This window comes from Mytilus edulis, chromosome 9 (genome assembly GCF_963676685.1).
Source record: "Mytilus edulis chromosome 9, xbMytEdul2.2, whole genome shotgun sequence".
NCBI lineage: Eukaryota > Metazoa > Mollusca > Bivalvia > Mytilida > Mytilidae > Mytilus > Mytilus edulis.
Genome location: NC_092352.1, coordinates 79,469,185 through 79,485,300, shown reverse-complemented (window position 1 = coordinate 79,485,300; position 16,116 = coordinate 79,469,185). Strand labels below are relative to the sequence as shown.

Here is a 16,116-nt window from a genome sequence, read left to right as displayed (position 1 = left end):
TTAAAATAAATCAAATAGGGACTTCTGATGCAGTCTCAAGGGACTATCATCAAAATTATATCACACTTATATTAAGAATGAACTATCTCGTGGTTATTAGCTTTGACTTTGAATCACCAAATTTTCAAGTTAAAGTGCCTTGCCAGTCAGGTTTACAGTAAATTTATATTTTATAAGCAGAATTTTGACATGTTTCTAGTCAAAAATGCTTCATTTGACTTATATATAGTATGCAATTTGAACCTTGAATTCTGCAATAAACATGTAGAACTGTGATCTTTGGTCACAATTGATAATCCTACTTTAAGTATTCGGTAAAAAGGAAGTTGATAAAAATGTATACCATTATGACGTATAGGATGCTCAAATGAATTATGATGCCAAATTTAAGCATTTTCTGATGCATAGTTCTTAAATAAACTGTGACAAAATGTTCATACATAGTATAAATATTACAATAACACGTACAAACGAAGCCATCAACAAAATTTTCTGAAAAATGTGACAAAAATTTCATAGGAATTGCATGGAGCAACACATAGGTAAAACATCATAGACCTCTCCTTTGGAGCAAGAGTATGATTATCATATCAATTAATATGATTTCAAATGGTTACAAACTGATCATTTTTTGATGCATTAAATATAGTAATGTTCTGTGTTTCTTTTTTAGTAACAAGCAAAGACAGCTGCACAGATCTAAGACATTACCTGTGATACACTCACCATACCAGTGTACAGATGAAGATGAGTTACCAGGCTGTCAACATATGGTACAAGGAGCCATGGATAATACCGCTAGATGGTCCAATAGAAGTCCTGATAGTTCAGGTATGATAGTGTACGACGTGACTTCACTTGTTATAAAATCCACATACCATGGATTCATTATATTTGTGGGGTACCAATGTTCATGGGCAAAGGTACCGGTATTCAATAAGGTACAAACTTTCTATAGGCTTGTATGCTGACTTTTCTGACTATGTGGTATGGGCTTTGCTCATTATTGAAGGCTGTATGGTGACCTATAGTTGTTGATGTCTGTGTCATTTTGGTCTTTAGTTGATAGTTGTCTCATTGGCAATCATACCACATCTTCTTTTTTATATTTGTCAAAACCAAGAAATCTGAGTTATCCACTTTAATACCATTTTCCTCAATCCGATAATTGGTATCCACAGAAATAAATGAATCCACAGTTCAAAATAGAAAACAATAGATAATTTAGGCATTTATCATTGTAATTTAGTTGGTAAATATAGATATTGATGGGTGATACTGAAAATACATAAATAAAACATGCATGGACCAAAAAAAGACATATGGAAAAAATGAGGAACTTGAACATAATTGCTACAACTAATACATCTACCAAAGTAAAAATTAAAAAAATACAGAAACTCAGACAATGTTGTCCGAGGCAAATTCAAAACAGAAAGTCTGTGGTCAAATGGAAAAATCAAAATCAAAAGCTCAAACACATCAAAGGAATGGAAAACAACTGGCATTGCTTCTGAAACTTTCTTTTCAAAATGGCTTAAGAATAAAACTTTTGTGATTTTGATGACTTAATCATTACAATAATAATCTTAAAGAATAAACTTGTATGATTATAAAAATAAAAAAAAATAAGGTTAAACATGTTGAACAAATCACATTTAAGGATGTTCAGGGTAAGATAATGATTTTTGTCTACCCAGTTCCAGTTTAGAAATTGTAATCATAGCAATTTTTGCTTCTTTCTAAAAAAAACAAATCAACAGTTTATATACAGCGCTGACCTATAAATAGCTGATGAATTGAATTAGAATTGACCTATAAATAGCTGATGAATTTTCATTCTCCGATTGACCTTATTAGAATCCCAGGGCAGTGTTTTAGTAATAAAGAGTTGAATATTGTTTTGTAATAGTTATATACATTGTTCCATTGACATAGATGTTTGATGAAAACTAGAATTAGATATCCCTTTGAGTGTAATAGCAGTGTAATAACAGCCTCTCAGACTGGTTATTTACCTGGCTCTTTGATAGGTTAATTAACTTTGGGAAGACTTAAGGGAGTAGCACTCTGATTATATGAACAATTTCTCAAATGGTTAAAGTTCTATTCGCATGTTGCTATATATATTCATAGGGTGCTAATCGGTCTTACTTGGTGTTTTTCAGGTTAATAGGATTTTGCCTGATGATTTATTGTAGTTTTGAAAACTTGTTAAATTTACTTCCCAATAGCAGTTACTTCAATGAGGAAGTAGAATACTGATTGCTTGGACAATTTTCTCGACTAGTTTAAGTTTTATTTACATATATCTGGTGTTTTTCGGTTAATAGGATTTTGCACGATGATTTAATGTATATTTTTAAATTTGGTCATAAAAGTAGAATAAATTGACTTCAGGAAAGAAGCTAATGTATCTGGGAAGTGGAACTCGGATTGATTGAAACATTCTTGACTGGTTAAAAGTTTTATTTGCATGTTGGTATTTATATAGAGTGTTTAACAGTCTTACGTTAAGTTTTTCAGTCAATTGGATTTTGCTGGATGGTTTTATGTATATTTGAAATCTTGGTCAAAGAGGAAGAATATATTTTGTAAAGAAATTTGGTTTGTTGAAAATAATTCCACAACATGTCAGAATTTTTTTAATTCTTTTTACTAGTCTTTTTTGGTAGCTTTACAAAGAACTGATCAGTTGGATATGAGTTTGCCCTTTTATATTTGATTTAGAATAAATTTGACTCAATATATTCATTTTGACTTTTTTCCATCATTGAAAACAGTTGATCATATGTGTCAATGATAGATATAAGATAATCACAACAACTTAACTAAGAAGCTCTCACTGGTAAAGGTGCAACTTTTAAAGGAGAAGGTCCGGTATTAGACCCCTTTTTGGCCCCAAAATATAACAGTTTTACAAAATTGTTAAAATGTAAACTTTTATTTATTTATTGGACAGTTGAAGGCTTCTGCTACATAAATATGGGCTGTTTTTGACCATACAATGCACATATATCGGGTTGTAGCACCATTAAGTCATGCTAAATTACTGAAATCTTCAAAATTCTAGCATTTTAGGTAAATTTTAGACGGTTTCCGTGTAAAACGAAAGTGGCCGCATTCGTGTTCATCCTTAATATTGAAATGTAAGTTGTATTTTATGATAATGCATAACATATATAAATGTTGTGGATGAACACGGATGCGGCCACTTTCAATTTTGACAAAAACCATCTGTAAAGTGACATTTTTCAGCATATTTGGTAGATTTTTCATATTTGAGCTTGAATCGGATCGTTTTTAATGACTAAATCAGTTAAAATCTTTCACATTAACTAATTGAATCAAGTGAAATAGACACTGAAGTGTTTAAAAAGTGGTCAAAATCTTTCGTCAGATGAAACTGAAATTTGAGGCCAAAATGAGTCCTTACCGGACCTACTCCTTTATTATCTTCGGCACTATATTTTCCCCTCAAACAGTTGTTTTAAGATGACTTAAATTGTTCATGCTTTTAAATTGTTTTCCAGAAAGAGGATTAAATTTGTGCATTGTAAAAGCTGTATCAAATCTTCATATATTTGGCAAAAGTTATATTAATAAACCAAGCAGTAAGATCTGGAAAACTAACCCTTTATTTGCCATGATCCTTACTTGTGGACTGAATTTCAAAAGATAATGATTCTCTTATCATTTAAATCAGTTTTAGAACCATTATGTAATTATAGCATTGACAAGTTTTGAAAGATTATACCCAAGTGTAAAGAATTTTTCTTTTAACTAATTTGTCACCCTTACCAGAACTCCTTTCTTGGGAAATAGAATGTTTAAAGTTACTGGACAAAACTGTTAGATTTATTTCATAGTCATTAACTTGTTTTCTTCTTAAATAACTCTCCAGCCATATATAGATTAGATATTAACATGTAAATTGCTTGTATCACTTTCGTATGGCATGTTTTGTCAATTTTCAAGCCTATGAAGTTGTCGAAGACTTCGTAAATAATATTTGTGATACATTTTTTTTGTTTTGTAATTATGAAATTCAGTTTCTACGCTCTGACTTCATTGACCAAATTTTTATTCGAAAAAAATCTGCATTATCGTGCAGCAAATTAATGTCAGTTGGAGTGTTAAAGGCACCCTATAGTTATTGCTCATTGAAACATTTGAGCTGAGTCAGATAGAAATCAAACTTATGCAAATGAATATCAATATATATATTATTCTATCTAGGGTAGGAAAAATCTATGTAACAAAGTCTGTAACGGTTTTAAATTTTTTAACAAAGTTGTTATAAGAACCATACAAAACAGACCAAAATTCATAATTCATTTTGTATTTGAACGTCAAAATTAACCAAAGTCTTATATATGTGCATGTATATGTGCACTTGCAAATAAAGGTCCATTTCTATCCCACGCTGCTCATTTGTTCTTTGTGTGTCCAGACAAGCAATACAAACCTTTTGGAATTTCTTGTTTATGTTAGCAGTATCTTTTGCATTTTATCAGAAATACATTGGATGTTGTTCAAATAAAAAATTTTCTTCTCTCAAGTTTCTGAAGATATTATATAATATGAACATTTCTTCGTATCTGTAGAATACTCTGGATCTTGTGGTAGTGAGAGCGGTCGGACGAAGATGAGGTCCAGGAAATACAGAGTCAGAAGCCTGAGTCGAGAAAGAAAGTCACAGAGAAGAACCAGAAGATGCTCAGGCAGCTCAGATCAAAGTAAGGGCAAATCTTAAAAGGTTTAATTGTCATCATTTTGTATGGTCAATCATTTTTCAGTTGAATAGTATTTATTTTGAGGCTGAATCCAATAAACATTAGTGCCAGTTTGAGGTTTGTAATTGAGAAGTATCATTATAGATTATAAGTTGAAGCCTTGATATAGTGATTGGGCTGTGCTCTCACCTTTAATTGTAAACATCCACCTCATTCTGCCTCTAGTGGATAGTTGTCTCATTGCCAATCATTCCGCATCTCTTTAATTCAAACCCATATCATTATTAGGTACTTAATTACATTTTTTTATGAATAACATATATTGATTGTGTTTAAAAAGTTGACCATCTATGAAATATTCATGTAGTTTTATTTTATAATATTTTCATCAATTTAATTGGACTAAAATTCAAATTTTAAATCTAAATTATCTTTCTTTGGGCTGTAAAAAAAAAAGGAAAAATTTTAATTTCTTGGTACAAAGAAATAAAAACTGTTATAATAATTGCAATTTAATTTAGCTTTTTAATTCAAAGTACAATTTAATTTAGCTTTTTAATTCAATGTACATATGCAAGAACTTTTATTGTGATATAAATTATGCAAGAAAAATTCCATATTGAACATGAATTAAATAATCACATATGGCCAAATCTCTTGAAAGTTAATTATTAATGACTTTTTTAAAAGTTCATTAAAATTAAGTCTAAAGCCACAGAAGACTGAAAAATGATTGTAACTTCTTACTTAATCTTAAATTTCTGACCAAGACAGATTTCATTGCCACTGATGCTTTATTGTAATTGGTCAGTATTTTATAACTATAAATAAAATCTTAGGTTTACCCTTTAAAAAAATGTTTCCATTAATTTCTCTCGGTTATTGCGGAAAATTCTTATAGAATCAAACTAATAATGATTATGCAATGTTTCTAAGCAGTGGCGGATCTGGGGGGGGGGTTCCGGAGGTTGGAACCCCCCCCCCTTTTTTTTTGGCCGATCAATGCATTTGAATGGGAGCATTTAGTTGGAACCCCCCCTTTACTCTGGGTTGGGACCCCCCCCTTTTTAAAATGGCTGGATCCGCCACTACTAAGAACTTGTTTTTAAAACTAGGACATGAAAAACTCCACTATGAATGGTGCTGTGAATTCAGGAATTATTGGTAAAAAAATGCAATAGAGTGGTGAACAATACCAAAGGAATTAAACCAACTGACAGAGCTATGGCCAAAACCCAATAAGATGAAAACAAACACTCCATAAAAAACTAAAGATTGAGAGCAAACACTCCATAAAAAACTAAAGATTGAGAGAAATAAACCCCAACAGAAACCTGTGGTGATCTCAGGTGCTCTGGAAGGGTAAGCAGATCCTGCTCCACATGTGGCAACTGCAGTGTTTCTTATAACGTGTAAGTACAAAACCAATGAGAAGTCAAATTCAGTAGGTCACTATTAAATAAAAAGTCACACTACATTGATAACATTGTTTTCATTGCAATCAAGAATTAATCTCACATTTCTGTTCATTTTGCAAAGTCGTTATAATAAATTAATGCAAAAAGTTTTGAATTTACAGCAATCTTCCTTTAAATACAACTTATTTAGATTTGATCGATGTATATTTGGTTCTGTTTGTGGAACTGGAGACACAAATATCTTTTCAAATGACATACAGTTATCAGATAAAATATTGTACTTTTGGCCTAATGACTAGTCATTTTTTATAAGAAATTTTTCATTCTATTTATAATTAATATAATTTGACAGATATTTAATTTACTTATAGTAAATTATTGTATTGAAATATATTTTCAATCCCTTACTTTAAAATAATTACTATCCTAGTTTTGGGTTCTTTGAAATTTTGACATAATGATTAAAAGGAGTAGATTTGAAAGCTTTGAAACGAGGGTATTTAAGAGAGATATGTGAATAATTATGTCTAAAACTGTGATTGATTGAGTTATAAAGATTTTTTTGTAGTCTATTGTCAAATTGAAATCCTTTTATGAACTGTTAAATCTAAAATCAAACTCATATTTATGTCCATTTTAGCATTTAAAAAAAATAGTAATAATAAATAAACAGAAAAATTCTAAATTGACAGTACTCTCTAATTTAGATAAAACTAATTGAGAATTGATTGGGTCATAAAAAAGAATAGGTTTGTTTGCCCAAACGCTACGTACCCAGAAAAAAGCTGCCTACTCAAATTCTTTTATTGTCCTGATTTGAAGAAGTTTTTTTTTTAATCAGATAGGCATGAAGACTAATAAACACCTGATACTTCAATTTCTCTTTTTGAAAAAGAAAAAAGAAAATGCCTCCCCACCTACCCACTGTCTCAACCTTTGGGTAGGGTTTGGGCAAACCAAAATTTTTTTAATTGTGGCCTTGGTGAATTTATGGATCCATTTTGGAGACTAAAGATACAAATATCTTTTCAAAATATTATTCAGTCGTCAGAAAGAGAACATGAAATTGATCTTTATTGGATTGTTTTCAATTCTTCGACTTTTAATCTACTGTTAAAGTAAAATTTAGGCCTCTAAATGAGTCTTTGTCTTTGTCTAGGTTTAGGTTTCACTGATGTACACTTGATGCCCTGCTCCACCCTTTATTTATATTCCCTAATCTATAAATTATTACATTAAAATTAATAATCATGATCTGTGGTCAGCCCATATCTCCTTACAGGCAGGGAAGGTTTTATGGAATATTGAATTTATAATTCTGAATCTCTTATCATCTGATTTGTGAAATTCCTAAAGGACTATTTGTTAGAAAATAGATATTTGGCTTTAAGCACAATTGTTGTGAACTAGCTGTGGTTCTTGACTAGTGAATTATGACAAGAAGCAATTGTATGTACGGTATATCGATTAACGCTTGAATTATGGATTAACGAAATTTGAATAATCTTGATGAAAGTCTTGATCAGTAAATTGATGAAATTAATAGATTCAGAGATTGAAATGGACGAATTTGTTATATAAGAGACAGCTAAGGAATTTTTCAAAACAAACTTAGTTGAACATACCAACTGATGTAAATGGAAGATGTATTGCATATAGATTTCAAAGTATTACTTGTATGTAATAAAATAAAGTAATGAATTATTGCAAAATAGAACAATATCCTTTAGTTGTACCCAAGAGGCTGTTTGTGATAATGTTAAGGAAAGTTATATAAGATGTTGAAGAGATTTGTATCACATTATAGCAATGCTCAATCAGTAACATAGACAGAATAATGGTTACCGAGGAGAGAATAACTAATGGCTTACGTTTCTTCTAGACAAATTGTCCAAAACAGAGAGATATTAATATGATTATACAGGTTTTCAATTAGAACAGATCTTAAGTGGGTTAGTGAATGTATCAATCAATTGATAAAAGTCGACCCAATAATCCAGTAACCTCTATTACAATTATAAGACATGATAACATTGGAATGAAATTTTAATTCAATTATTGAATAGTTTCATTCTTGAGACCGGTTGTCAATGTCAAAGTTTTGTTTCACCATGTTTTATATTGAGCAAGACTGGTAGTGGATGACAATGCTTTAGGAAAAAAAACCTCAGGGATGTTGTAAAAGTACACTTTATATATATAAGTCTTCATCTGTAGGTTAAAATCTTTATAGCATCATCTAGGAATCTCTTAGGAAAGTGAACACAGCAACCCTACCAATGAGATCCAGTGCATGTTGAGTCAATATCTATATCCTGAAGACCTGTGACTGTTTAACACTTGTTTGTTGACATTACTTTAAATGACGGAATTATAACTAGTCATAAAACACTGAAAGATAAAAGAAAGAAACAAAAAATGAAGAGACCCTTACATTTTTAAAATATATATATAAAAAAAAAAAAAAAAAAGAAAAGCTTTCTGTAAATTATAGATTATGATTCAAGTTTTAAAAACTGTCGAGCTATATATAGTGTTATGATATGCTGAAATACTTGCCACTGGATATGAGCAATCAATTTAACAGAGCATTTTTATTGGCTAGTTTTTCAAAGCCGTTCAAATGATATTTTTTATGGAAATGACAAATCCATATCATAACCTGGTGCCAACAAGTAAAAAGTGACCTAGACAAAAATGTAAATATATGACAATTATAGGTCCGCTGTTAACTCGAAATAGCCAGAACTGGATATTAAAGTCATATTTTATTATTATTATGTTATTGATTCCTTTTATAATCTGTACTGCTATTTAAAGGGTGAAAATCCATAATGTCCATTAGGAAGACATTGTCCACATTCTTCTGTTTAGATAGTATCTATTTATTGATGCCTAATGGGCCGTCCATACACTTTAACTGATTCTCACTAGTATGGTAATGATATAAAGAGTTTAAATAAATCATTTAACACACAGATAAGTGGGTTATATAATACACCAGGGCTCTTGGTCATTGTTGGACACGCAGATAAGTGGGTTATACTCTAGGGCTTTCGGTCATCATTTAACAAGCAGATAAAAGTGGGTTATACACCAGGGCTCTCGGTCAGAAAACTGTACTCAGTACTTGGGGTACTAAATTTGTGCTGAAAACACTGATTCACATATTTTTGATTGTTTGATTTCTGAGTCAGAGAACAATAATTGTATTTGGATATTTTATGACTGCAAGGCCAGGGCACTTAGTCAGAAAATTTTACTCTGTACATATACTTGGTGGTAATGAATTTGTGCTCAAACACCAAATGCAGTGATTGATTCTGAATCTTAGTACAATAATCCTGCTGGAGAGTTTTATGACCACAGACTTAATAGATCTGTTAATTTTAGATGAATCTTATTTATTGCTTTATCCTTGTATTGTATGATCAGCTGTTGACAGTTGCCATAATAAATAATCAAATAAGTAATACTTAAAAGGGATGTTAATATACTATTTGCGTACCTGGATACTGGTCTCTCTACTCATCAGACATAATTGTTTCAATAACTGAACAACATGTATATTGATAGTCTTTATAAGATATTTCCAATATTTTATTAGGTGGAAACATATGTTTTTGCCACCTGTATTTACAATGAATGAATTTATGAATTGCTTTATCATAAAAATTAAAGATATTGGGTAATTAAAATTATATTGAAGCTGTTTGCATTCTCTTCAATATTGATTTTCAACTTAAAACATATGAAGAGATGATTTTTTGCAGAGGGGGTTATTATATATCGGTGCCATTGGGTCATAGATGGGGACTTGGAAATACTGGGCGTCTGTCCTTCTTGTTAGCACTCTCATCGGACATGCAATTCTAGCCTTTTTTGTATGAAGTTCATACAGATAATTTACATCAGCAATGTTTCAACCATGTTGTAAGCAATATTTATGCAAAAGAACCCTCAAAATATATTGGAGTTATTTCCCTTGAAAAGATAAAATATATGCATCTGTGGGGAGCATTCAGGTACTCTGTTATTTTTTTTATTTTAGAGGAGACCCTCTCAGTTACTTTACTGAAATAATAGTCTTAAGAAAACTCTTTTACATAGATGGTATTTATTTTTTTTAAAATGTTAATTTTTTCAACCCAAATGTCAGGAGGGTGCTGATTTGGGGATTGGTTTTGAATTAGAAAAGATATGACAAAGCTTTCAAATAATGAATGTTTATAGTTGCTTACAAACATAAAATAACACATGTTTTAATGCATATAAATTGATTGTGCACATTTATTTCTCAAAGGTGCATATATGCAGATAATTACAATAAATATTTGATGAATGATCATTAAGTATGGTGTTATTACTATTTACAGTCAGCACATCAGGTTGACATATATTGCTTTGTTATTATCCTCCCAGATGATTTAAGGATGGTTTTCACTTTCTCTGCTACAAAAAGCATTAATTTGTAAATAGATCTTAATGATTTATCTGGTTACTGTTTATAGGCTTGGCAGATCATAACTTTCAATCCTTCCTGTGATGATCTGAAATTTATAATAACCAGGCTTTCGAAAAATTAATGAAGTACAGATGTGAAAAAAGAGTTTTTTGTCTACAAGAGATGTATTAACAAACCTTAATTGGAATTCTTTATTTTTTCAATTTAGTATTGTCACTAACACAGTACAAATGCTGTCAAGGCCACCACTAGATTGAGCCTTTAAGTCTTAAAATATCAGCACCACAATGCATGCACTATATTAACCTATAGTGACAAATTTAACTGGTCACTGATGGAGAGTTGTCTCAATGCAATCAACCAGAAATTGGTACTGATAAGTTTTTCTCTCACATTTGGCATGGCTGATAGATTTTGCTCTTTGAAAGACCCCTGAAGGATACATTTGATATTACAGAATAGTTAAGCAGGGTGATTTAAAGGTCCAGGATAGAATCATAATTGGTGATATCTGATCTTGTTGGTAGGGTTTGTGGACTCAGAAACAACTACCTTTTGCAAAAACTGGCAATCCTTAAGTCAATTAAGATTAAAAACTGTCAATCCTTAGTAGTCAAGATTGAAAACTGGCAATCCTTAAGTCAATAAAAATTGAAAACTGGCAATCCGTAAGTCAATTAAGATTGAAAACTGGCAACCTTAGTCAATTAAGATTGAAAACTGGCAATCCTTAAGTCAATTAAGATTGAAAACTGGCAATCCAAGGCTGATGGAATTAAATGCATCTTGCCAAAACAGGTTTGGAAGTTCTGAACCTTGGCAACTTCTGTGTTGGCTGGCTGAGATTTATATTGAATTGATGAAATTCCACCCTTGTTACCGACTGTAGACTACAAATAATATATTTCTTCATGGAAAAATATTAATCTATTGAAATGTATTTTATTGGGAATATGATGACATGCATAAAACAAAATTGACATTTATGGAATAAATTAATTGCTTTCCTTGTAATTAAGCCTTCATATATAGATTGTGTTGTTCATTTCATTATTGAATAGCTAAAATTTGTAGCTTTAACTATTCCAGTGATGCTCTTTGTGTACGATTTTAAATGAAATTAATTTATTCATAAATTTAAATGAATTTCCAACAATCAGAGCATGAATTTAGCATCAACTTATCTTGATATTTGACAGTTGTATACCTTAACAGTTTTGATTTGATTTTCTGATTTGAACTCTTAAATATTTATATTGCCTTAATTGAACTTGAAACCAAATCCATTATAAATTTTTTTAAGAAATTGAATTGTTTTTCAATTACAGATGATTATTGAATATTGAGAGGGAAACATTTTGAATAGTGCCTTGAGGTTAAGTTCGAATGAATTGATTTAATTAACATTTTGATTAGTTAAGTGGGTATAGTGAAAAGTATTCATTAGTAAGTTACACTAGGTAGGGTATCAAGAGGTTTTAATCCTTAAAGTAATTTACAAATTATGGACACAGGTAATATTTAAATATTGATAGGTAAAAACTGTTTTGTTTAGCCTTACCTGTTCAAAATCATTTATGTACATATTTCTCAAGACATACCTATGGAATTAGGGAGAAATGTGTTTACTGTCAAAAGATATGGAACAGTTTTGACTAGGACCTGTGCTTGTTGAGAGGTTTCAATATCTTTTACCTATGGTATATAGGTAAATGTTTATCGATGGTCAAAGGAATGGATTGTATAGATATGATTAGCATTTTCAATTGGATTTTTATATATTCGGTATTGTGGATGTAATACCAAGCGAAGTGATTTGTGAAAGGGACAATTTAAGATTTGTGAAAGGGACGATTTAAAAGTAAATAAGCCACAGTTGTCAATTTAGGTTATATGACAATTATTGTCAAATACTTTAATGGGAAAATCCTGCAGAGACTTTATGGGCAGGATATTCTGATTTTCAGTCGTGAATGAAATCATGGGTTAAACTGTGACTCCTTTTGTGTTGTTTAGACATTAGGAAAAATGGATTTACGCTGGAATTATTTTGTGTCTTCTAATTTTTATAAAATTTTGTTTCTTACTGCTCGTGTCTAATCGTTACCAGTGAATTTTCATTTTTTTTGGTGAGAAGTGTATTATGTATTTTATCATTCAGTCAACTGTTTCATTGGAATAAGTAAATTAAAAAAAAAATGGATATACAAAAATTAGCCAAAAAGATGTGGCATAGGAATACGAAGATGGAGGATTTAAGGAGGACTGGCTCCTTAAGGGTGAAGAAAGGATCACATACTATTTTAGCTAGAGCCAGAAGTGAAGGTTTGCCAATCTTTGATGAGGCTCCGTTAGAATTGCCACAGAGATCATATACACCGTTACCTAATCTTCCTCCAATGAGACCTCGTAAGTTTTTCAGATTAGTTTTTTTGGGGGGGCGTAGTAAGGAATACAGTTGTCTGATTAAACATTTGATCACACCTCTGTATGTATTAATTACAAATCATCTAAAGACAAATTTCGTTTTTATTATAAGTTTAAAATTTCAAAATTGGTAAAGATTTTATCCTGAGTTTCAAGATGAACATGGAGATCTAAAGGTTAAAGATTATATTGTTTTCCCCATCAATAGTTTGTTTTAAGATGTTTTAATTTAAAAGAATGATCTGTTTTATGTTTAAATGGTGCATTCAAGTATATAAAACATTCTATAAAGCAATATTTGTTTGTATTTCTGATACAGAATATTATATTTTACAACAAATTTCCCAGGACTTCAAATGGACAAATTTTACTATGTGAGGCCTATATAATTGTTAAATGGTCCATAGTTTATCCTTTGATATTTAGAGGAAATTCTTTGTGGTATGGTTTTGTAAGAAGATCAAGTCATAATTGATCATTTTAATTTTGAATGGAAAATTATCCCAATACATGAAATTGTAAATAATTGTATGGAAATAATACTATATTACTATACTATAATAAAAGAAGAAAATTACAAGAATATAATAGATCTAAAAAATCTGTTCCATTTTGAATTAAAAAGACTTGGCTAAATTCATATTTAGTGCTGTCAAATTTTTACTCAATTGAGAGATAATTACATTATCTAGAGAATATTTCTGCATTTGATGGCTTGTCCCCTGAGACAAGTATCCAATTCTGAATGTAAATTCTTAAAAAATAAAGTGGAAGACAATTAATTATTGTTCTGAGAATGCTTAAAAAGTTTGGGGGACTTTTAAGGACTTGCTGGGACGAATGTCATAAGTTCAGCCCTCGTAGAAAACATGTAAATTTCCAAGCCTGACAATGGGGAGGCAATGTCCTGTCTTGAGGTGACAATAGATTCATTTTCGAGTAGATAAGTCAAACATTATTTTAATCCTCAGTTAGTTTTCTAAATACTAAAACTAAAAATACATTATATTGAAAATAGACTTAATTTATGTTTGAATAGTATTAAGAAATATCTGGGATTTTTTTTCAAAATTAAAACAAAAACTGAACTTGACATGTGTCATGTGTCTTATGTAAACTTATGTAAACACAACTGTTACTTATATAAACCTGTCAATGCCTAGAACAACAATAAATTTCAAGATTCTACATGATCCTCTTGAAATAATATAACTCTTTTTATGGAGCACCCATAAAACTTGTGTGAAGGACACTCATATCAAAATTGAATTTATCTAAACTAGAATTTTAATCAGGGGAAATTTATTTCTCTAAATTCTTTAAACTGATGATAAAATTTTATATGATGTATATAACTTGTTATCAAGATAAAAGTTAGAATATATCAAACTCTTCTAAACTTGTATAAATCTTATCACATTGTTGAAGTGTAAATTTGTCATTAGAACACAGTTCTTAAACTTTTAAGTGATTGCTAATAAATTGAAATTAGTCTAAACATAAAATGGCACCGATTTGTAGATCACATTTATTCAGATGAAATGTTAAGTAAACACATATTGCAGTCAATGCAAAAAATAAACAAATTGCATGTCTTGAAATTTACTTTTTTAAATGTTTACAATATAAGCTTTATATATTTGTACAAGGTTGATTTAACAATCTACAACTAATTAGTCTTAGGTATAGAACATGGTTTAATTTATATGCTGTAACTTGATCTGATGTCTTTGGTGGATAATGTTTGTATAATACTCTATTGAAACCAGTCTATTATAAGATCACTTGAAAATACAGATGTAAAACTTTACAAAAAACCAGAAGCAGATTTCAACACAGACTCATTCAAGTTCAAGGTTAAACCCTAAAATAATATGCTGTAATGAGGTCGACATGATCTGAATTATTTTAAAGTTTTCACAAAACAATGGTGAGGTTCTGTTGCTTTGGGGGCCATGACGGTCGAGTGGTCTTATTAGTCCAACTATTGGGTCGAGTGGTCTAATTAGTCAAACTATTGTATCACTAGCCTGTCAACACTTAGGTTGTTACTTAGAATCCAGCACAGAATAGGTACACTGGACTCCAAGCTTTATTGACTAGGATTGTCTGTTTTCCTACCAAAATGTCTGTGGTTCTCTGGGAATTCTGGCTTCCTCCTCCATTAAAAACCTACTGCCATGAAATAGCACAATAATGTTAAAAGTGCCCTTAAACACCAGTCAATCAATGATCTTGCTTTAACAATATTCATGAATTGTTTTATACAAAGCAAATCTAAATATTTGGATTTGGACCCCTCCCCAGGATTAGGACACCATTGTAAGTGTGCTATGTCAGTTTGTCAAATTTCTTGAAAGGATTGTTTGAACAATTGGTTTATTTATACAATTATATATGAAATTTTATAGAAAATATTTCCATTTTAATTCCAGTGTTTTGGGTCCTAAAATTTAAAAAATATAAATTGCTTTCAATAGTTCATGTTCAAGTTATGAAATACTGATGTTTCAAAAAGGTGAAAAGAATGAACTAATATCCTAATGTCTTTCTTTTGAAGTACTTATGTACTTATTAAGAAAAGGTTTATACTGAGGAAAGGTGATACAGTTTATTCCAACATACTGCATGTGATGAAAACAACTTTAATCTTCTTTTATAAAAGTCAATGTGGTCAAGTGTGTAAATCATATCTTCAAACTTTCAAGTCCTTAAATATTATTACTGAGATGACTTAGCGTTTCTAAGTCATAGAGTTCACTTTCTTTATAAGATTAGATATTATATATTTTATTGGTATTTCTATTTATCTGACATGTTTGGCATTGATTGAAGATTTTAGAAAGAATTACAAACTATGGACTTCCAATTCCATAGTCTACTATTACTATAAAAAAAAAAAATACTGACTCATGCTCATGTTGCCCTATAGGTCAGATATATTGAAACATAATTCATGTCCACTTAAAAAAAGTCATTGGAGATTAAAAATTGGTCCCCATTTTAGTTTAAGTGATGATTAACTTGACAGGGAAAATATATATGACTACGACCAACAAATGTTATGTGA

The 16,116-nt window shown here is 30.4% G+C and overlaps 1 protein-coding gene across 17 annotated transcripts in view; it reads left to right on the top strand.

Moving 5' to 3' along the window:
- LOC139489139 (ankyrin repeat and fibronectin type-III domain-containing protein 1-like) overlaps positions 1–16,116 on the top strand; it is a 178,194-nt gene that overhangs the window by 119,133 nt on the left and 42,945 nt on the right. For 14 of the 17 annotated variants that reach the window (XM_071275284.1, XM_071275280.1, XM_071275278.1 and 11 more), the window contains 2 exons: positions 674–831; positions 4,608–4,739. In XM_071275284.1, the coding sequence (XP_071131385.1) occupies positions 674–831; positions 4,608–4,739 (290 nt within the window). Of the gene's footprint in view, positions 1–673; positions 832–4,607; positions 4,740–12,202; positions 13,029–16,116 lie in introns of those variants that run through there. The other 3 variants (XM_071275292.1, XM_071275294.1, XM_071275291.1) reach the window with 3 other exon arrangements.